General features: G+C 41.1%; 1 protein-coding gene and 1 pseudogene across 3 annotated transcripts; both read right to left on the bottom strand.

Annotated features, from left to right (window-relative positions):
* Positions 1–383: 383 nt before the first annotated feature.
* LOC129492280 (keratin, type I cytoskeletal 18-like) lies at positions 384–1697 on the bottom strand (annotated as a pseudogene).
* A 245-nt stretch (positions 1698–1942) lies between these two features.
* Positions 1943–21491, bottom strand: GOLGA7 (golgin A7). Of its 3 annotated transcripts, none has more exons than XM_055296038.2 (6): positions 21375–21491; positions 20976–21108; positions 14294–14446; positions 6934–7035; positions 5820–5882; positions 1943–3348 (listed from the first exon to the last, which is right to left on the bottom strand). In XM_055296038.2, exons 2-5 carry the CDS (start codon positions 21084–21086, stop codon positions 5835–5837), a joined length of 414 nt encoding a protein of 137 aa, XP_055152013.1. In that variant the 5' UTR covers positions 21087–21108; positions 21375–21491; the 3' UTR covers positions 1943–3348; positions 5820–5834. The 3 variants fall into 3 exon arrangements, with proteins under 3 accessions (XP_055152013.1, XP_055152012.1, XP_055152015.1); XM_055296037.2 differs by having other exon boundaries at positions 21324–21415; XM_055296040.2 differs by lacking the exon at positions 21375–21491 and adding an exon at positions 21252–21271.
* Positions 21492–21829: the final 338 nt, after the last annotated feature.

The following is a 21829-nucleotide window of genomic DNA, read 5'->3' as shown; positions in this document are numbered from 1 at the left end:
GTAATCCCAACACTTTGGGAGGCTGAGGCAGGCAGATCACCTGAGGTCAGGAGTTTGAGACCAGCCTGGCCCACATGGTGAAACCCCGTCTCTACTAAAAATAAAATTAGCTGGGCATGGTGGCGGGCGCCTGTAATCTCAGCTACTCGGGAGGCTGAGAGAGGAGAATCACTTGAATCCAGCAGGCGGAGTTTGCAGTGAGCCGAGATGGTGCCATTGCACACCAGCCTGGGCAAAAAGCAAAACTCCATCTCAAAAAAAGTATACATTTTTTAATAACCATGGACTTTTTAATTACCATGGACTATTCCTTGATTTTTTTTTTGACCTCTGAACTTTTTATTGGCCTCTTGCTCCCCACAGGGTACTGTGCTTCTGCTGGCTTAATGTCTCAGAACTTTGGTGTCCCTGGTCTCAGACAGCACTTTGCTATCCACTATCCGGCGGGTGGTGGTCTTTTGGATAGTTTGCACGGAGTTGCTACTGTCCAGGGGATCACCAAGATTGAGGCCCTTGCTGTCTTCCAGCAGGCGGTGGTAGGTGGCGATCTCAGCCTCCAGCTTGACCTTGATGTTCAGCAAGTCCTCGTACTCCTGGACTTTGGGCTGGCCCTCTGCCCAGTTCTGTGCCAGCTTCGACTCCAGGCGCAGCAGGATTCCATTGAGCTGCTCCATCTGCAGGGCGTAGCGGGCCTCCACCTCCCTCAGGCTGTTCTACAAGCTGGTCTTCAGATTTCTCATTGAGTCCAGGTCAATCTCCAAGCACTGGACTGTACGTCTCAGCTCCGTGTCATCTCAGCAGCTCTGACCTTGGCAGACTGTGTGGTGACTGCTGTGGTGCTCTCCATAATCTGCTGAGACCAGTACTTGTCTAGCTTCTCTGGATTCTTCTGAGACAGCTCGTTCTATTGGGCCCTGATGTCTGCCATGATCTTGGCGAGGACTTGAGATTTGGGGGCATCTACCTCCACGGCCAACCCAGAGTTGGCAATCTGGACTTGCAGGCCTTTTATTTCCTCTTCGTGGTTTTTCTTCATGAGGAGCAGCTTCTCCTTGAGAGCCACCATATCTGTCTCCAGCTGCAGCGGAGTGACATTGGTGTCATCAATGACCTTGCAGAGCCCATGGATGTTGCTCTCCACAGACTGGCACATGGCCGGCTCTGTCTCATACTTGACTCTAAAGTCATCAGCAGCAAGACAGGTATTGTCGATCTGCAGAATGATGTGGACATTGTCCACACTATTTGTGAAGATCTGAGCCCTCAGGTCCTTGATGGTCTTGAAGTAATGGCCCCAGTCTCTGACATGGGGTCTCTTCTCCAGATACTCCTGGAATTTGCTCTCCAGCCTCCAGTTCTCGGTCTCCAGGTTCCTCACTCTGTCCAGGTAGGCCAGGTGGTTGTTCAGGCTTTGCATGGTCTCTTTCTCGTTCTGGATGTCCCCCATTCCTGCCAGACCCCCAGCCATCCCTGTGGCCAGGCGCCCAGACCCCAAGCCGTCCCAGAAACTGGTGGAACAGGACATAGAGATCCGGGAGCCCAAGCCCCCCAGTGCCTGCACAGATGCTGGCCACGCTGCTGACCGGCTGGGTGCCATAGCTGGGTGGCTGGACAGAGCCCAGGGACTGGTAGTTGGTGGAGAAGGTGGAGCGAGTGGTGAAGCTCATGCTGTCTGGGGAAGAGAGCAGGAGGACAGGACTCAGGCTTTTGTCAACGACTACTCCTTAATTTTTACTTATAATATACCTGCTCTTGTAAGATAAAGCAGGTAAGAAATTGAGAGGTGTGACGTAGAAATGTAAGATGTTTATTTTAAAACACTAAGCTACATTGTATGGTACACTACTACAATTCTAGTATTATCTGCCACATTTAGTGTCCTATCATTTACCACTTTACCATCATTTACCACCAAATCCCACCAAATATGACACAGAGACAATTTGTTTAAGAAAAGTTTTATTAACGTGTTAATATTTCAGCAAAGTTATTGCAACGGGTTGAAAATGCAGACACACTATTACAGGCTGTAAAGTAACAAATGAGTTTTACACAATTAAAATATTACACATACTTATGGGATTTGTTGAATGACTAACAGACCCATAAAAGAAATTAAATCTGAAAGACGAAATCCAGTATTAGCACCTACAATATCTCTGACAGTGAAACTTTTAATGGTTTCCCTCTCCAAATGTATTTTTAAACTCTCTCCCAAATACAGTGCTCTCAAACCCCAAGGATAAACGAAAGGCATAAGCAGCCCCGATCCTAGGAACGTACAGCCAAAAGCAGAGCTACAAATATGGACTCAGACTTGAGAGTTTTACTGAGAAGTAACTTACTGTACTTGAGCCAATCATAAGATTTCTGTGTACTGAATACTGTATATGAGAAAATTCTGTGAGTCATAAGGTTTGCCTTAGGGATAGTTAAAAATTAGTAATATACAGTATTATTCCTATCAAATTTTTTTCTCATAAGTTATATTTATAACAAAACTATAATTAAAATATTTTTTATACCTGCTTATTCCATATCCAGGGACACAGCGGGAACATCTATGTGTCTGATGGTTTGGCATCCACTTTATTGTGCTTACTGATTTTTGTGATGAACAAGCAACACGCATCACATCTTTCCAACATTCAAGGTAATGCAACAATGACATAAAATTCTCCAAAGAAATAACTGGAAATTGCATTAAATACTGCTTTAATTAGGAATAATTGCTATAATAAAACAAATAATATTATACATTATTTTTTTCAATAAGCTTCAGTTTGAGGAACTGAATAGTAGAAACAGATCTTAAGATTTGAGTCATGGTAAAACCGGTAATTCTTTGAAATCTGGGAGATGCATTAGCAAAACGACAGCCACAGCCAACCCTCACCAAAATCCTGGAGAAAAGCATTTTATTAATTTAGGGGAACAAGATAGAACACTGGTGAAGATACGGCTTGTTGAGGTCTAAAGCCACCTGAGAAGCTGGCCCAAGGAATGAAGAGAACCAATGGTACGTACTGGTGGCAGATAATAAGCTTTGCACTGGGCTGATCAACTGTGTTTTATTAAATGGCTTTGAATAAAAAAAAGTGAAATGCTTCATTGTGTTTTCTCAGAAACTAATCAAAAGATTACAGAGTCCTACACAATTTGGAGACACAAAGTGGATGCTGAGCGACTAGAGGTCACTCCAGGTGTGGAATTTTAGAAAGTGAGTCCTTGGAGTAAATGGCACCGTGGCTCTGGCAGCAGATAGAAAGGAATGATGCTCTGGAGAGGAGGTAGGGACACTCTGCGGTCGGCCAGTGGATATATGAGGGGCCCGGCTGGAAGTGGGATCTGTAATTAGAAGGAGAAGCAAAGGTTTGAGAGAGATGCTGAAAATAATTCATAAAACCATTTTTCTTCCATCAACTGATATAAGCTTGTAACATGTGGTCTATGTTCTACTAACCTAGGATTTTATCTACTAAAATATCTTGGTACCATTTGTCTAAATGAGTCTACAGCTCAATAGTCTACAAATCTAAAAGTCGTATATATATTCAGATCTCTGACCAAGCACATCACCACAGAGCCAGGCTGCCTTGACTGCTGTCTACTAGCTGTTCATCCTTGGGCCAGCAACTTAAGTTCTCTCTGCCTCGGCTCCCTCATCTGAAAAACAGGGATAACAATATCTACCTCATAGGGTTGTTGTGATGATTAAAATGAAGGATTTAGAATAGTGCTGGCACAGATGTGCCAACAAACATTAGCTGTTTTTATTATCACTAGTTGTGATGGAATAATCATGTATTTCATTTTATATAAAGATGGCAATATTAATCCAGAGAGAAAACACCAGTGTATGTAACAATAACAATGTGATAAAAAAGATACATGCAAGATATTATAAAAATTAAGCTTAAAGAAAGGCATTTTTGTTTAAAGCTCCTTTTAAAAATAAAGGCCATCCTCATGTTTGTGTAGTCTTTTGTTAAGTCACTAATTCCCACATACTGCTTCAAATTGCAGACAACTTGCAGACTGAAGAAAAATGGAAGAATTGAATAAATTATGCTTAGAGTTTCCTCCCCTTCTCCAAGATCTCAGCCCACATTGCATCCTGGACCTTGGGAACACCCAACTCCAAAAACGAAACTGTGTTGAACAAAAATATCTGCATTCATGAAAGATGGTATCCAGAAGTTATTAATGTAAATCTTTCCCATTTCAAAATTCTAGTTATTTGAGTATTGATAGATTAGCCTCTGGTGTGTAATTGCTCAAACCCCACACATCAGAAAAACACATGATTACACAATAGCTGCAAAATGAGTCATGACAAATGGGCTGTGCCAAGTCATCGCAGCTGCAACTGATATACAAACCATGGCATGGAACAAAAGCTACACAGAAGGTTCCTGGTTGTTTGAGAAGTATCAGTTTGAAAATTGTACATGAGAAAGTGTATGGACAAGTAACACTAAATGTTCCAAAACAAAGGCTTTTTAAGGAAATACAACATATGGCAGAGGATATAATGATTTAGATCTTTGGCTTTCAGGAATTCAGGTGACACATTCACTAGTGCTAAAGGAGGCAGCTCTGGAATGTTGCATAGCTTGAATAAATCATACAGGAGCAGACAAAATGTATTTTTTTTTTAAGTATTGAAAAAGAAAAGAAGGGGATAAACCTCTAGAATTATCTGATGAACTCTTCCCTTTCTCCATGTTCCTGCTGCTCCAAGTGCTGAGAGGAAGTATGGTGTAAAAGACAGGGGTTTTATGGTCAATCAGACTTGGGTCCATATCCCAATACTCATTAACTGTGTGATTGTGAGAACATCATTTAATCTATTTGTATCTGAGTTTGCTCATCTGTAAAATGGGGAGATACTTTGTAGGGTTCTTGTGAGATTCAGAAGTACCATTTGTACAATACCAGGCACATAGTAGGTGCCCTCAAAATGGTAGCTGTTATTAATGTTGCCCTAGGAAGACATATGTCTGCTTTGGTACATTCTGTGTCCGTGCTGTCTATTAATTAGTGACAGATACCTATAAGCACAGTCAACTAGAAAAGCACAGCAGCAGAACACTTTCTGTAGGAAGACCACATAACTGAAATTGGCAGAAGTAGTGAAGTGCTACTTCCTGTCACTTAGAAGGCTATGCTAAAGTACTTAGGGCTTCAATGTGACTCTGCCTAGAGATTCTTATTAGCATTAATTTGTTTCTTACTCATTAAAGGGCAGCATCTGGATATTTAAGGACATTAACACTTTAAACAAAGGAATGAAATTTATGTTTCTACTCAGTAGGTAAGGTTTCTTCCACAAGGGTCTGAAGCCACTTAAATATAATAAATGAAATATTCAGAATCTCCCCACTCCCCTCTGAAATGTTCCTTTGCTTATTAAAACCATTTGTCATATAGCTAGACATCTCTGAACTCATATGCAAAATCCAAGTATTTATATGTCTAGGATAATTTTGAAATATTAAAACAAACCAAGTAACTGCCATCCCCCATCCCCCCACCAAAGTAACAACAAAACCAGTCTGAACACAGTACAGTAGGAAAAAAAAATCAGAATTAAATTCTCTATCACCAAATAGAACTTGGGCTGAATACACATTTTAAATATCAAGCTAATACGATGACTAGCTTAAGCTACCATGGTGACTAGCTTAAGCTAACACAGCAAATATACCACTATTTAACTGTGTGATTTAATGATTTATTTACCATGCGGGGAAGAATATTCATGCATCCTCTAAACTTGCAAAAGCTGCATACAAGCCATATCATTTCATATTTACCTTTAATTCTACGGTTTATCTTCCACTGCTCATGCCTCTGTCTTCATAAATGGTAATTTCAATCTAAACAGCATGGCTATTAAGAAAACACACTACAGGACACAACACATAAAGGGGACTTGGCAAGGGGGATGGTGTGATCTACAGACTTTGCTTTCAGTTTGCTTTGCTTATTTTTCAATTATTAAACTTTCTTCCTACTTAAGCTTGCTTTCTCCAATTTGCTGAAAATTTTAAGAAATGTAGTTACTTACAGTAGTCCATATGTAGTTCCTTCCCAAACACTGATAACTTACGTTTTGAAAACAAAACAAATTCTGAAAAGGATGCTTTATTTGTTGAACTAGGGAGTTCTTAACTGAGAATCCATGGAGGTAATGAATTCAGGGATTTAAAAATACCCTGAAATTATATGAAAACTTTTTTCTTGGAAAAGGGTTCATAACCCCTGAAAGTTTAAGAACTATTGTTGCAGAGTATAATAAAACTGCTGAAATTATTATCAGCTGGAAGGCCTGGGATTATGTGACCTAGGTTTTTAAAAAAATTTATTTACCCATTACTCTAGTTATCAAGCTAAATTAGTTTTTTGCAATTTTTTTTACCAAATTCACTTAGTGATTTTCAAAGCTTATTGCCTCTAAAAATATGCACAGTATGTCAAAGGTAATGAAATTATACATCTGGCAGCTGTAACTGATTTCAACTAGTCAGATGAACCCATGAAACTGCAATTCATTTGGATGACAAGTCTCACCACACATTATGAGTTTATCCATTTCAAAGGAGCTTCAGGTTCAGGGTTTCTGCAGCTGAAATGCATTACTCAAACCACTCCCATTATTACTACAAGATGCCCTTAGAACCACCAGGAAAGATGGTGACCAGAATAGTAAACAAACCACAGAGACCTGCACCATGCAATGGAAGGAGGGATATGCTTTAAAATAAAAAATGTTGGAGACAGGGGGTTTACAGTAGGTATGCAATTCACACAGAAACTACCTACGGCAAATACAGGATGGGAGTTAAATTCTCTCTAGCCGATGCCAAACAATATCAACATTTTCTTGTTATAAATATTTAGACTTTCTGATCCGAACTAAAAAGATACAACTCGCAGTCCTCGCTCAATGGGGTCTGTCAGGAGGAGGCCTTGTGGAGCATAGATCTTCTCATTCTGCTCTTGAATGTATTTGGAGACTTTCTTCAGAACCTGACAGAAAGAAACACCACAGCTTTTTACAAACTTCATCAGATTTCCCTTTAAGTGTTAGTGAGATCTCAAAATAGGCAGTGGGAATTCGTTTTCAAGGCAAGTCACACGGATATTCATATGGTGGAATACAGCTGTGATTACTTGGCTCACATGAGTTGCATATGACATATAGCAAAGTGTGAGGGACTCTTCCAGTCAAAAATATCTTCAACACAATGTAAATAAATACAAAAGCATACAATGGCACGGTGAGAACCAACCCCTTTATTCCTACTTCCCAGTCACCTCAATCCTGCATGTGGAGGAACACACAGATGGTTATATACACAATGGCTGCTCAAGCTTCTTTTTTCCTATTCATAAAGTACTGTTAATGTGACATCTTCTAGAATCAAGGACAGTTCTTGGCCTCGCCTTTTACAAAACTTAAAGGACTGCTTCTCTCCTTTGTATATGTTCATCAATTTAAAGTAATGATATAAGGTGGGCTTATAACAAAAGGTAGCCCCATTATTTCAAAACTAAAAAGTTTATTTCCTTTGTAGAGCATGTGGGCATTAGCTGCTAGGGAGTTTCTGATAAATACAAGTGTCTTATGTCATTTCCATGACTGCATGTAGTGCTATTCTGCAGTTTGCTCATTTCCTAGACAGGAACCTCAATTTATAAGTTTAGTATTAAGCTTGTAAAAGTCAAAGCAAATGTAGACAAAAACCAGATAGGATACAAAGGAACTTCTGGAAATTGCCAAATCTCCAGCTTTAATAAAGGCAATTCTGAGACAGATAAGCTAGAAGAAAATAAATCTTAATAGCTACATCCAAAATCAAAGAGTTACATGTTTTATTTCAGGCTCGAAGTCATCATAACTTTTTTCTGGCTCTAATGTTCAAAAGAGGCTTTGATCCAGTTCTTTAAATTACTATATATTTCCTTAAATTCACACTATTAGCAAATGATAAAGTCACAAATGTGATCACAACTTAAAGGGAAAAAAGAACTGCATGAAAATAAAGTTGGAAATTAAGCAATGATTTAAGTGTGGGTTACATAACATATAGACCAAACTAACAAATTAGGATGTCACAATTTAGATGCTTTGGTATAAACTGATTTAGAATTTAAAACTCTACCTGTTTCGTATAAAGAATTTTCTAATTGAAGAAAAGTAATTTAAACAGTTTATTCAAGTATTTTTGGGGGATAAAAAATCTCATGTTTTATGCTTCTTCAAATGAGCGTAAGATTATTGAAAGAGCAATCTGCATGGTTCTTATGTAATAAATTAGGAGTACTATTTCTAAATAAAAGATTTGTTTTTTTCATCTAATTACCTCAAGTAATGCATGTATCATTCTCCTATTTTCAGCACTCAAAGAATTTGAGCTGTGCTTGGTCTTTATGAGCAAAAAAAAACCCCTTAGGCACTATCTTCACATCAGAGTTTGTCAATCATCTTAAAATAATGAATAGAAGGAAGTAGCCCATAAAGGTGCCCAACTAAGGCCTCTCAATCTTCCCTCCAATTTCCTTCTCAGCTCACCTGCCAGACTTGGAAACTGGAGACTCAGTCTCCCTTCACTCCAGTCCATTAATACTAGGGAAGACACCCAGAAAAATGCCTGCATGGCTGGTTTCAAAGAAAGGATTCCTTCAGAACAGCTTTCCGTCTCCTTTCTCTGAGTACAGGTTACTAGCAAAGAAACAGCAACATCATTCTTTTATTTGGTTCAAGCGTAACTTTGTTGGGCAAGTTTTTTTTTTTTTTTATAAACTTTAGTAACATTGATATGCACTTGGGTTATCAGTTCAGAAAGAAAACAATTAGTTTTCCTTTTTGTATAAGCTCTAAATATTCTTATACTATTGTGGTGAAGGCAACACTGTCCTTAACAAGATGCTTTAAAACTCTTAGTCTCAAAATAAAAATAAAAATTAAAACAAACGATAAAACTCTTAAAGTCTCTTTAATAGCAGAAAAGCATTAATATGTGTAAACTCATACCACCATCTCAGAAAGGACAAAGCGCCATTCTCACCCCCAAGAAATCATATGTTGACATTTTATTCACACATTATTATTTTTGGTAAATCAATGTCAAAGCAAACCATGATATTTAACAAAGTTATCTGTTACTCTCAAATCTCAATTTGTATAATATTTACAAAGTGAAACACAATCAAACCTTGGAAAAACTACTGTCCTCCCTGAGGACATTCAACTGGAGAAAGCCTTCCAGACCTTCAAGAAAAATGGCCTGATTGAGGCTAAGGAACACCACATCTTACTGTTTTCAGAACATATCCAAGTTCTCTCCTGTGTTCCTTCTAGAGATTACAGCACATAGGCAGAAGGGATGTTTTCTAGTTCATGAATAAGGCAGAGAGATACTGAGAGGAGAACCTTCCACGAGCCCATTTGTCCCCTAATTATCATGGGTAGCAACAATAGAGAAATAACACTGAAGTCTTTATCTTCATTTTAAATCAATAAATAGCACATTATAGGGAAAAATGCATGATTGTTCTACTGAGTTTTAAAGGGCCTATTTACAATTTCAAAAAATTTAACACACATGACAAAGTATAAGCACTGTTATATTTGGCTTACTGTTTGTAGACTAGGAATTTCGGTGTTTAAAACAATACAGACTAAATGACTCAACCCCATCCTTTCGTAAGTAGAAAATAATAGCACAAAAATTCCTCAGAGACAAACTGGGAAAGGGAGAGGGCAGCTGTGCTTACATTTTAATCATTTTATCGAAACACAAATACACACTTCTAATAAAAGTATAGGTATATCATATCTTAACTATGATCATTCCAGTTATTAATTCTGCACAATCTAGTTATCCATGTTCAGTTTCTACAAAATATCACCTATTTTTAAAATGTGGCCATGCCTTAAATTTGGTTTCTGGATTAATTTTATTTGGTCTTTACTTGCTTTATAATATTTGCTCTATAAAGAGAAAGGGGCCTTGCTTAGACTATAAAATAGGACCTTACACAATGTCTACAAATCCAAGCTAAAACATATATTGGGATCAACCAATTTCCATTGTATTTCTGGTATTGACGACCATCTTCCAAGATTTAATAATTAGAAGGGTTTTAATAGAGAGCTGCTAAGTGTTTTCAGCACCCAAATAAACTAGCAGCTGGCTAAAAGATTACTTATACTTGAAAATAAAAAATCATATGTGAGTTCACAAATATCTGATTAAGACTTACATAGGTAACTTCATTTAAAATCTATCTTGGCTGGGCACAGTGGCTCATGCCTGTAGCCCTAGCACTTTGGGAGGCCGAGATGGGAGGATTGCTTGAGGCCAGGAGTGCAAGACCAGCCCAGCCAACATAGTGAGACCCCATCTCTAGTTTTTTTTTTTTTTTTTCAAAAAGTAATAAAGGCTGGGTGCTAGGTGCAGCGGCTCACGCCTGTAATCCTAGAACTTTGGGAGGCCAACGCAGGTGGATTACTTAAGGCCAGGAGTTTGAGACCAGCCTGGTCAACATGGTGAAACTTCATCTCTACTGGCACAAGAATCACTTGAACCCAGGAGGTGGAGATTGCAGTGAGCCGGGATCGCACCACTGCATTCCAGCCTGGGTGACAGAGCGAGACTCTGCCTCAATTTAAAAAAAAAAAAAAAAATCGACCTCAAGAAAACACTGTTTATTAAGCACTAACCACATGAGAGGAAAATTATTAATTCTAATATCCATTTTACAGTTGAGAGAATTCAGATTAATTTGTCCAAGATCTCATAATTAGTATGAACTGACTAGCACCCAATTACCGATTTCTTTTTACAAATGACATCAGTACTTCTATTTCAGCAAATATACTTTGACAAATACAATTAAAATTTTATCAACAGATGTAATAACAACTCAAGCCTTTTAATATTTCACAAAGCATAAGAGATGTGCTTCTACCTTAAATTAGCAATATTATGGACTTCTGTAAATAGCCATTCCACATGATACAGTTTCTACCCATATGAATTCAGCTTTACCTTCCCCTCCTACATTCATGCTGACTATCAACATATCCCTTGGAGTTGGTCACCTCTTTGCACCTCCCCTGCTCCCTTCCTAGTCCAGGCTATCTCACTCTTGCCTGGACTTCTGTGGAGCTTCCTAACTTGTTTCCCTACTTCTATTCTTATGCCTTGTTTCCACAAAGCAAAGAGATCTCTTTAAAATGAAAATCTTGCTGGGCGCAGCGGCTCATGCCTTTAATCCCAATACTCTGAGAGGCTGAGGTGGGAGGATCACTTGAGCCTAGGAGTTCGAGACCAGTGTGGACAACACAGTGAGACCCTGTCTCTATTACAAAAATAAATAAAATGAAAATCTGATCACATCACTCTCTTGATTAAATCCTTTGAGTAGCTTCCCACTTGCACTAAAAATAAAATCTACACTTCGTTCCATGGACTAGGCACTCCATGTTACAGCTCCTGCTTACCTCTCCAAATCCACCTCCCATCATTCTCTGCCCCTCCTCTCCTGCGCATCACCTTCTCTCAGTTCCCAGGGTCCATCAAGCTCTCTGGGCCTTTGTATATGTTCATCTTTCTGCCTTAATGCCCCAGGCTTTTCATCCTTCATGCAACAGCTTAAATGTCACCACCTCAGAGGCCTCTTCTGACCACACACCCTAGATTAGGTCCTGCCTATTATTTTCAACCATAGGCCAGTTTGTTTCCTTCAAGGCACTTATAATGTGTAATTTTGCTGGCTTTGTTTCCTTGTTATTATCAGCTGTCACCACTTAATTATGAACTCCACAAGGTCAGCAACCATGTTTGCCCTGTTCCGTTATGTCCCAGCACTTTGCTTAGCACACAGTAGGCTTTCAACAGTTACTGAACAAACAAATCCCCTGAGCCTTCACTCACTGAATGTATTATTAGAGAGGAGATACACTGAAACAGACTGAAAGCTGACACTAAGCCTTGATAACTTCTGATTTTGAAAGTTAAACGTGAATGAAAGCTTCTCTGTGTGGTATTGAATCGGAAGGGAAGAGCATGGTCCCTTTAAATGATACAGAAGCAGGCAGGGAAGTGCTGGGTAGAGAAGGGCGTGGTCCCTGGCTAGCGCTCCACCTCCAGGCCTGTGCCCAGTAGGTGAAGACAGGCATTTTTGTTTTCCTGCCCAAATGCTGCATTTCCACCCTGGCCTGCCACACCCCCATCCTGTGCCTATAAAAGCCCTGAGACCCTAGCAGGCAGACAAACAGGCAGCTGGATGTCGAGAGGTGCACATTAGTGGAGGAACACACTGGCTTAGGAGCACACTGGCACACCGGTAGGCCATCAATTGGCAGAATCACGTGGAGTTTGGCCAGGGTGGCTGGAGAAGAGTTCGGTCATTGAGCGGCCTGACTCCAGGGGAAAACCATCTCCCTTCTGGCTCCCCCATCTGCTGAGAGCTACTTCCACTCAACAAAATCTCGCACTCATTCTCCAAGCCCACATGTGATCCGATTCTTCTGGTACACCAAGGCAAGAACTCTGGGATACAGAAAGCCCTCTGCCCTTGCGATAAGGCAGGGGTCTAATTGAGCTAACACAAGCCACCTATGGACGGCTAAACTAAAAGAGCACTCTGTAACATGCCCACTGGGGCTTCAGGAGCTGTAAAACATTCACCCCTAGACACTGCCGTGGGGTTGGAGCCCCACAGCCTGCCCATCTGTATGCTCCCCTAGAGGTTTGAGCAGCAGGGTACTGAAGAAGCAAGCCACACCCCATTGCACGCACTGCGAGGGGGACAAGAGAACTTTCACTGTTTCAACATGGGGAAGGATATAAATAACTATACTTAAATATACCTGTTTATATGAGATGGAATTATAGTAACAGGATGGTAATAAAGAATACAACAGCATTTTCAGCCAACAGCTCCAAAAACTTTAGCTGCAACTATATGCATTCTCCACTACATGGAGTCTAAGACATTTCTATCAGATGGGGCATAATATATTCTTATAGCATTTCGTTTTCTAAGCACTGTCAGCATTTAGTGATATACCAGGGGCTTACCGTGATTAATTTACAGTCATTTATTTAACATACATTCAATGAGTGCCTGATATACCCAAAGCATGGTGTTAGGCATGAAGAGGGATACAAAATGGTTAAGGCATTGTCCTCAAGAAAAATACATACTTGAAAGGCAAATAAGACAAGAACATAAACTGCTATATTCCAAAGAAGAGTGAGGCAAGTGCCAGAAAACAGATACAAATAAAATGTTGTAGGGACACAAGAGAAGAGAAAGAATTCAGACTAAAATAGAGAAAAAGTTAGACGGAAGTGAGACCTAAGGGACTGGTGGGATTTGAACCTGGGAAGATAGCATTCCAGGTGGAGGAGAACCACAGTGGGTATGTTTGCTGACCAGTGAGGGATGGAGTTTGGCTGAGGGAGAAAGTGAAGGAAGGAACGGGAGGTAGTGCTGGAAAGGTAAGCTGACGTCAGCTTGAGCAGGGCCTTGAACTTTACCCAGTGGTAAAACATGGGAAGCCAGGGAAGGTCTCTGACTTGGCAGAAGTAGTATCTGTGTTTTATAAAAACAGCAGCAGATAGTTTAGAAAAGCAAAAGGAGGGAAGAAATGAGACAAGGCAGACTATTTCAGTAGTCTAGGAGACAGAGTAAGGGCATAACCCAGGATAGTGGCAGACGAAATCACAAAAAGTTAATGACTGGGAAAATGAAAGATATTTCAGTCTTTGAAAACAGATTAATTTTTCCCTCTTCTTCATCCCTCATGCCCAAAGATGGTACTGAAAAGACAGGGGTGCTACTGACAAAATGGGAGGTGGGAGGTTTGACTTCTGGTCATCTTAAGTTGAGAAATCAGCAATTTGGGAGCTAGCAGGCAGGTGCAAAGAGAAAGAAAAAACTCAGGCGGGAGAAGAGAGTGAAATTTAGGGAAATAAAGTAAAAACATTCCCAGAAAGCTGAGTAGGAAGAGAACATATAGATTTTCTACATTCTTCTTAAGTGTAGGCCAGTCTGAACATTGACACGTCAACTGCAATTGGGCATACCAACTGCAACCTGTTTTGAAAGACTCAGCACTATGTGCCTCTGTACATAGGAACAACACAATCTGAATGATAAATGCCCCTAAATATTTTACGGCAACTATCACCATGTAAGCATCAATGTGTAATAAACTTGCCTTCTTCATGATTTTAAGAGATTTTTGTGAAAACAAATGTAGCGTTACCTTCTCATAATGAGTTTCCATGCATAGGAAGATGGTATATGCTGTTAAACAAGCCAAACAACCTTCGAGATATGATTGGCCGCCAAGCTTCTCTGCTTCTGCATAAAGGTTATTTAGAGTTCGAACTGTTTCTTCAAACTGCTGTCTATCAATCTGTAGAGAAGAAAGAGTTTAAAAATAAGTTTTGGAAAAAAAAATCAACTTACTAATGCATGCCATCATTAATTCATCTTGTTTTGTCACCATTCTTAGTCAGTAGTTGACAATTTTTTTGGTGATTAAATCTGGGCCTAAGTTACCAAAACTGCTTAGTTTGTTTAATCTTATCCCACTTATAAATACTGGATAGCTTCAAGGCTCAATAAGGTACTTCTTTATTCTTTCTACTAAATTTCAAGTAACTTTAGGCTCTATTCCTCTTTCCATTCATTTAGATTCACATTTACTGAGCACCTACTATCAGATACTATGAAAAATCTCAAGATAAAGCACTGTCTCAATCCTTAAGAGTTTAATTATGCAAGCAGAACAGGTATGTAGACATAAAAATGCAATAAGCTGGCCAGGCACGGTGGCTCACGCCTGTAATCTCAGCACTTTGGGAGGCTGAGGTGGGTGGATCACGAGGTCAGGAGATCCGCCCACCTAACATGGTGAAACCCCGTCTCTACTAAAAATACCAAAAAAAATTAGCCAGGCATGGTGGCGGGTGCCTGTAGTCCCAGCTACTGGGGTGGCTGAGGCAGGAGAATGGCGTGAACCCGGGAGGCAGAGCTTGCAGTGAGCTGAGACTGCGCCACTGCACTCCAGCCTGGGTGACAGAGCGAGACTCCGTCTCAAAAAAAAAAAAAAAAAAAAAAAGCAATAAGCTGACAGGGTACTATCATATAGGCAAATATAAAGTCTAGCGGGGACACAAAAGTAAGCAGAAATTCTCTTTATCTGGGAAGGGCAGGTAATCTTAAATTGAGTAACTAAAGACTGGAATTTACTAAGCAAAAAAAAAAAAAAGGCATTTTAGCAGAAGGATCAAAAGGCGTAGGTTCTATATTCTGTTTACTCAGTCTATCTCTTTTGAAGCAATTATCTTGTTACTAAATAAGGTAAAATTTGTTAAGGTAAAATCTCTAGCTAACACACAATGTTTCACATCAAGTCATTCTTATTACCTCTTTCTATTTGGTGACACCATTATCTTACATTTACACTAATATTACTACAGGTTGAGCATCCCTGATCTTAAATTCTGAAGTCAGAAAGGCTCCACAATCTGAAAATTTTGAGCACTGACATGACACCACAAGTGGAAAATTCCAAACCTGACCTCATGTGAGGGGTCACAGTCAAAATGCAGGTGCACAACATATAGTTTATTCAGTGTCCCTAAGGGAAAAAGACCCTTCCAGCCCCCGTCAGCTGCCGTGTATCTTTTCCATGCACAGCCAGATTCTCCCATGCAAGCATGCTCTCAAAGGGTGATAAGATGGTTCAGTGTACACACACTTTGTCTCATAAAGTCATCTAAAATATTGTGTAAAATTACCTTCAGGTTATATGTATAAGGTGGATATAAAACATAATGAATTTCGTGTTTAGACTTGGATCCCATCCCCAAGATATCTCATTACTATAAACAAATATTTCAAAATCTAAAAAAACCCCAAAAACTGAAATACTTCTGGTTCCACATATTTCACATAAGAAAGAACCTGTACTGTCATCCATTGTTTCACTCAATCATCTGCTTTTACTTTATTCTTCCAATATTACTTTACTGTCTTCTAATAGTACTTTGTATAACAGATTTCAAATTTTGCTACTTCATCCCAGGACTTTCAAGGCCCATTAGGAGAGTATTCATCCAATACTGCCATTCTTATCTGTCTGCACTCTAAGCCTTCTCTCGCATAAGGATTCCCTTATTTCTAAAATTAATAACTACTTACGTATGAATTCTCTCTTTTATGAAGTCTTTATTTAAAAGACTTTTTTGTTTGGCTTTTTTTTTTTCCTTTCCTGGTCTCTGTGAACCTATTAAGTCTTTCTTTATAATAGAAATAGACTCAGAAAAAAAAACAATCAGGCTGGCGTGGTGGCTCATGCCTATAATCCCAGCACTTGGGAGGCTGAGCTGGGTGGATCACTTGAGCTCAGGAGTTTGAGACCAGCCTGGGCAACATGGTGAAACTCTGTGTCTACTAAAAATGCAAAAATTAGCCAGGTGTGGTGGCACATGCCTATAGTCCCAGCTACTCAGGAGGCTGAGGTGGGAGGATTGCTGGAGCCTGGTTAAGTGGAGGTTGCAGTGAACTGAGATCTCACCACTGCACTCCAGTCTAGGTGACAGAGTGAGACCCTGTCTCAAAAAAAGAAAGAAAGAAAAAATACCCTCAACATACAGTATGAGCCCTACTATTCCCAAGAACGTAATCTTTTTTTTTTTTTTTTTTTTTTTGAGACAGAGTCTCACTCTGTCACCCAGGCTGGAGTGCAGTGGCGCAATCTTGGCTCACTGTAACCTCTGGTCCCAGGATCAAGTGATTCTCGTGCCTCAGCCTCCCGAGTAGCTGGCATTACAGGCGTGCACCACCATTCCCTACTAATTTTTGTATTTTTAGCAGAGACGAGGTTTTGCCATGTTGCCAGACTGGTCTCAGGCTCCTGGCCTCATGTGATCCACACCGCTGGCCTCCAAAAGAGCCACCTGCACCTGGTCTCAAGAACATAATCTTTTAAAGTGTAAAACAATTCATGATCATCCTTAAGCTATAACAATTCTCTAAGTTAGAAGCAGTTGTAGTCATTGTTTTGTCCGTTGTGTGGAAAATGTGAGGAGTCAATGGGCTAGTAGCATGCATGAGTTTAATGTAACCTTTAAAGTGGTATTGGCTCTATCCATTTTTCAAGAGGAGTTAAATTTCCAGGAATACTAGAGATTTGGACAAAGGCTAGGTGGGTCAAGACGGCCTTTAAGCACAGGGGCAGTGTTTCTTCACTGAGCTACCCCTTGAAGATGTGGTGTCAAGGCTGGTCATCTGGGAAACTGTCAGAGTTCTCATTCACGAAAACAGACTGAGAAGAGCTCAGCAAACAAAAATGGTAAGCTGTTATGTTCACCTAATTATGCCTACGTTAATGCCTTCAGTTTGTCCACCGATAAGTCTACAAAAGTCTAAATAATTCCAATCACATTTGATGTGCCTATGTTATAAGTCATTGAATTATTTATATTTCTTTACAATACAATTCAAAACCATGGGATTCAACCCAGAAACATCTTATTTCTTTCATATTAGAATTACTATTTATCCCAGAAACCCTAATTATTATTATTTTTTAAGTTTAGAGACAGAGTATCGCTATGTTGCCCAGACTGGTCTTGAACTCCTGGCCCCAAGTGATACTCCTACCTCAACCTCCAGAGCAGCTGGGATTACTTGGGTGAGAACCACCATGCCCCGCCAGACACACTAATTCTTATGCATTATTCCAAGATTACAATGCCTTATAGGTCAGAGGTAAATCATACGTCAGTTAAACAAACAAACAAAAAAAGGTTAATAAAAAAAGAAAAAAAAAGGATAAATGGTTAAAGAAAAGTAAATGCCAACAAGTTTTTGAAAGGTTATTTTAAAAAAGGGAAATAAAGGGTAAAAATCACAGAAGGCATCAGTAAAGGCAAACAACAAACCACAAGAAAGGGCTCAAGAGAACAAATGTTGGCATTTGTAACTTACTACCGTTAGGCTATGAAAAACAGTGGCCAGTGTTCTCCCTTAGGTTCCTGGACACTGATACAGGAGCTCTACCAAAATTTAGATACATGAGAAGTCAGAGCCAAATAAAATTTGGACCCACAAACATGAAAAATCAGAATGGAAAGAGAAATCAGGCTCATTTTCCCAGAATTACTGTGAACTACACAGTAGAAAGCATGGTGAAGCCTGCAGTGATCACGTATCAAGGGTGGCAGGTCAAAGGTAATTATTAACCAGATGGGGAGACATATTTTTAAAGGGAAAAAATGCCTCAATTACAGTTCACTCATTCTCCTACCTAGACCAAGGGGAACTAAGATATCTGTATTTTGGCAATGAGAATAAAGTTTCCTTTAAGGAATGGTTCTGGCAACAAATCGCTTAAGCATCGAAGTATTACATTCTAAAAGGCAGCAGAGAAAATGAACTTGTTAACAGACAGAACCTACCCTACTCCCAAATTAAAGGGCACAAATGTGTGTGTATTTTTAAAAAATGCTTTAAAATAATACAGAACACTTGCATATCAGTCTCTTTCTCTATTACGTTGCCAAGTGTGATGTTCTCACAAAAGGAAAATCAGCTCCAATAGCAGAGCAATCAGTAAAATTTCTAGGGTAAGTAGTAGAGAAACAGAAACCTTTCAATTTTTCATCAAAGCAAGGAAAGTTTAAACCTGTAATTTAAATTTAATCTCAACACACATACACACACAATCGAAGCTTTTCTAGTGGTTTAAAAGCATAAGCTAGTGTTTTAACCCAAACATTTAAAAAGAAAAAAGAAATTCAAAGGCACAATTGAATAGTGCCATGTAACATTCCATATCGTACTCAGTACCACAAGCAGTTCTGGGCTATACAGAGTCAAAGAGGTAAAAGGACTCCAGAATTTAGAAACATAAATTTCCTGAGAGAAATCAGTGGAGCACTGTAACTACATTGTGCTTTTGCACTTAGATTACAAAATAAAGGCTCTGCCACACACAGAGTGTAAGGCTAATGTCTGACTCTGCGTATACACATTTAGCTCAAATATATGAGGTGTAAGTGTTGCCTTAAAACCTTAAAGCAAAGGAATCTTTAATGTCCAAATAATTGTGGTAAAAAAATAATACTTTATATTCTGATTTTGAAGTACACAAATTGTATGTCATAGTTTCCGTAAGAGGCTTAAAAATAAAACATTTGATTGATTCCATGTACATCTTTTTATTTTATTTATTTTTTGAGACAGAGTCTTGCTCTGTCGCCCAGGCTGGAGTACAATGGCATGATCTCGGCTCACTGCAACCTCCGCCTCCTAGGTTCAAGAAATTCTTCTACTTCAGCCTCCTGAGTAGCTGGGATTACAGATGCCCGCCACCACGCCTGACTAATTTTTGTATTTTTAGTAGAGATGGGGTTTCACCATGTTGGCCAAGCTGGTCTTGAATTCCCGACCTCAAGTGATGCACCCGCCATGGCCTTCCAGAGTGCTGGGATTACAGGCGTGAGCCACCGGGCCCAGCCTGATTCCATGTCAATCTTAACATGTAAAACACATCAATTGTGATGTTAAATTATTTTAAAACAACATTCAGTAGCTCTATCCAACTGGCCACTTGCTGAATTTCTACCTCTTCAAACCACTGTGGATAGTTCCACCTATTGTCACGCTCAGTTAACTCATAACATAGTTGACAACATACTGCAGCATTTAAATGGCATTTCAGAAACAAGTCACCTCACCATCTTTTAAAGGCATATTTGATCAATTTGCAATTCAAGAAACATATTTGGGCCATAAACCTGCCCATGGTTGTGTCAAACTGAAGGAAACTATAATGGATCATCGTTGATTTCTCAACCATGGCAATCGGGCAGTGCAACCCACCTCACTGCAAACTGACTGTAAATAACTGCTACACATTTCTCTACACAGACTCATCCACACCCACTTATCCCATGACCAGCATCTCTCAGTCCCACACCCAAGGAATGCCTAATCACCTCTCAGGCCCTCGCCCTCCCTGTCACAGAGGAGAGAGCCACAAAACCTGCTTCCAGCTAACCAGAAGTTGATCCCTGAACGGGAAACACAATCTACATAACACGGGTCAAGACCAAAAGAATCCTTGGTTGAGTGTACATATGTGGGCACACAAAAACACAGGCAGGCACGCACACACTATTACCTCTACAACAAGATACAATGATTTTTTTTTTTTTAAAAAGACGTTTTGCTAGGTCTGAAGGGGAAGCAAATCCCATTCTTCCATTTTTGCTTGCAGTGTTGCCCAAAGGACCTATATCCTGATGACCATTTTGATATGCAAGACAAAACAGGTGGCTCCCAGCGAATGTGACAAGTTTAAGGCCTTGTTCTGAGACATTTTCCTGTCCAGGCCTATCTAACGCCCTACGTCTTTAAGGTTCCAAGAAAGCCTGAATGCACCGCCTGGCAATGCACCTAATAAACCCTTTCAGCCAAACAGTGCGGCCAGCACAGAGGCAGCAAACACCAGTCATGAGAATGATGATGATTTATCTTGCGCGGAGAGGTAGGAGGATATAGTTACAACCTGGTGACTGAGGTGACCTGGAGCCTCGGGAACTGGCTCTTCATCGCTGCCGACAATAACCCGGGGTGGCGATTTGGGGGAGTGCAGCAGGGGAAGACTGCTGGATCCAGATTCCCGGCACCGGGCAACAAAGTTCCAAAAGGTCGTCAACCCCGGGGATCGGCCTATATTATTCTTCCTCCTCCAAACACCTGTCTTGCTTAGTGGCTCTCTTCTTACACCTTTGGCCAAGGCCCCTTCTGTGCCTGGCCCTCCCCAGAACTGCGGGACCCTCAACGGCCCGGTTGTCGCCCACACCCCTCCCGTCCTCGGTGAGTCTCTCTCCCTCGCCAGAGCAGGCGTGGGGAGCCAGGTTGCGTACCCGGTTCTCCAGCTCCGCAGGGAACTTGGTCTGGAACTGGCAGCGTGTGCCACTGCTGTAGTCTCGCTGAATGAACACCTTTCCAGACACCGGAGCCTGCTGCGGCCTCATGGCGAGGACAGGACACCCCGCGCTGCGGGGTCGGGGGAACACCAACCGCGGGTCAGAGCCCCGGCCTGGACCCGGGACTCCGACCCGCCAGCCCCTAGCCCCCACCCGCCGCCCAAAACAGCCCAATGCCTCCTCTGCCCCGCTCCCCTTCACCCATGCTGTCACCGCGGGCCTTAGCTGCCGCCTGGCCCAGGCCCCGCGCCCCCCACAACCCGGTTCGGCCCGGGAAACACAAACCCGCCTCCTCTGCCCTCCAGCTGCTGTCGCACCGCCTTCGCCGTCACTTACGTCCTGCCGCAAAAAGCCTCTTCCCCGCCCCTCAGTTCGGCCTCCTACCTCAGCTCTGGGACCCACCCTCTCCTCTGGCCGTAAAGCCACCCTGCCAAAGCTTCGCGCTGTGGGGCTGGGCCGAGGAAGGGAAATGCTGTGGGCGGGGCCAGGGCCGACCCCGCCTTCCGCCCGCGCAGGGATTGTTTCCGGCAGGAGAGAGGCGGGGCGAGCTGTGGGGCTGAGGCGGGCGCGAGCGCGCTGGGGTGTGAGGGGCGGAGTTTCCCGGCTGTGTCACTTCCCTAGTGATTGTGGCAGGTGGTTCCCGATCACTGATTGTGAGGGGTTGTTTTCGTTCTTGATTGGACGTCGCAGCTTACGTGTGGGTTATGCCACCCAACTCATACACAAAACAAAAAACAAAACATAAAGAAAAAACAACACCCCCTCCCCAAACCCTCAAACACAAACTGCTC

Source organism: Symphalangus syndactylus, chromosome 10, assembly GCF_028878055.3.
Source record: "Symphalangus syndactylus isolate Jambi chromosome 10, NHGRI_mSymSyn1-v2.1_pri, whole genome shotgun sequence".
Lineage (NCBI taxonomy): Eukaryota > Metazoa > Chordata > Mammalia > Primates > Hylobatidae > Symphalangus > Symphalangus syndactylus.
This window is presented reverse-complemented; position numbering and strand designations above follow the sequence as displayed.

Bases quoted from the DNA above. Each gene is read 5' to 3' on its own strand.
- GOLGA7 (XM_055296038.2), bottom strand. From the start codon at position 21,086: ATGAGGCCGCAGCAGGCTCCGGTGTCTGGAAAGGTGTTCATTCAGCGA. The intron at 7,036-14,293 runs GTAACGCTACAT...TCTTTCTGTCAG, and splicing joins TGGAAACTCATTATGAGAAG to GTTCTGAAGAAAGTCTCCAA. The intron at 5,883-6,933 runs GTATCTTTTTAG...CATGCTGTTTAG, and splicing joins TTGAGCGAGGACTGCGAGTT to ATTGAAATTACCATTTATGA.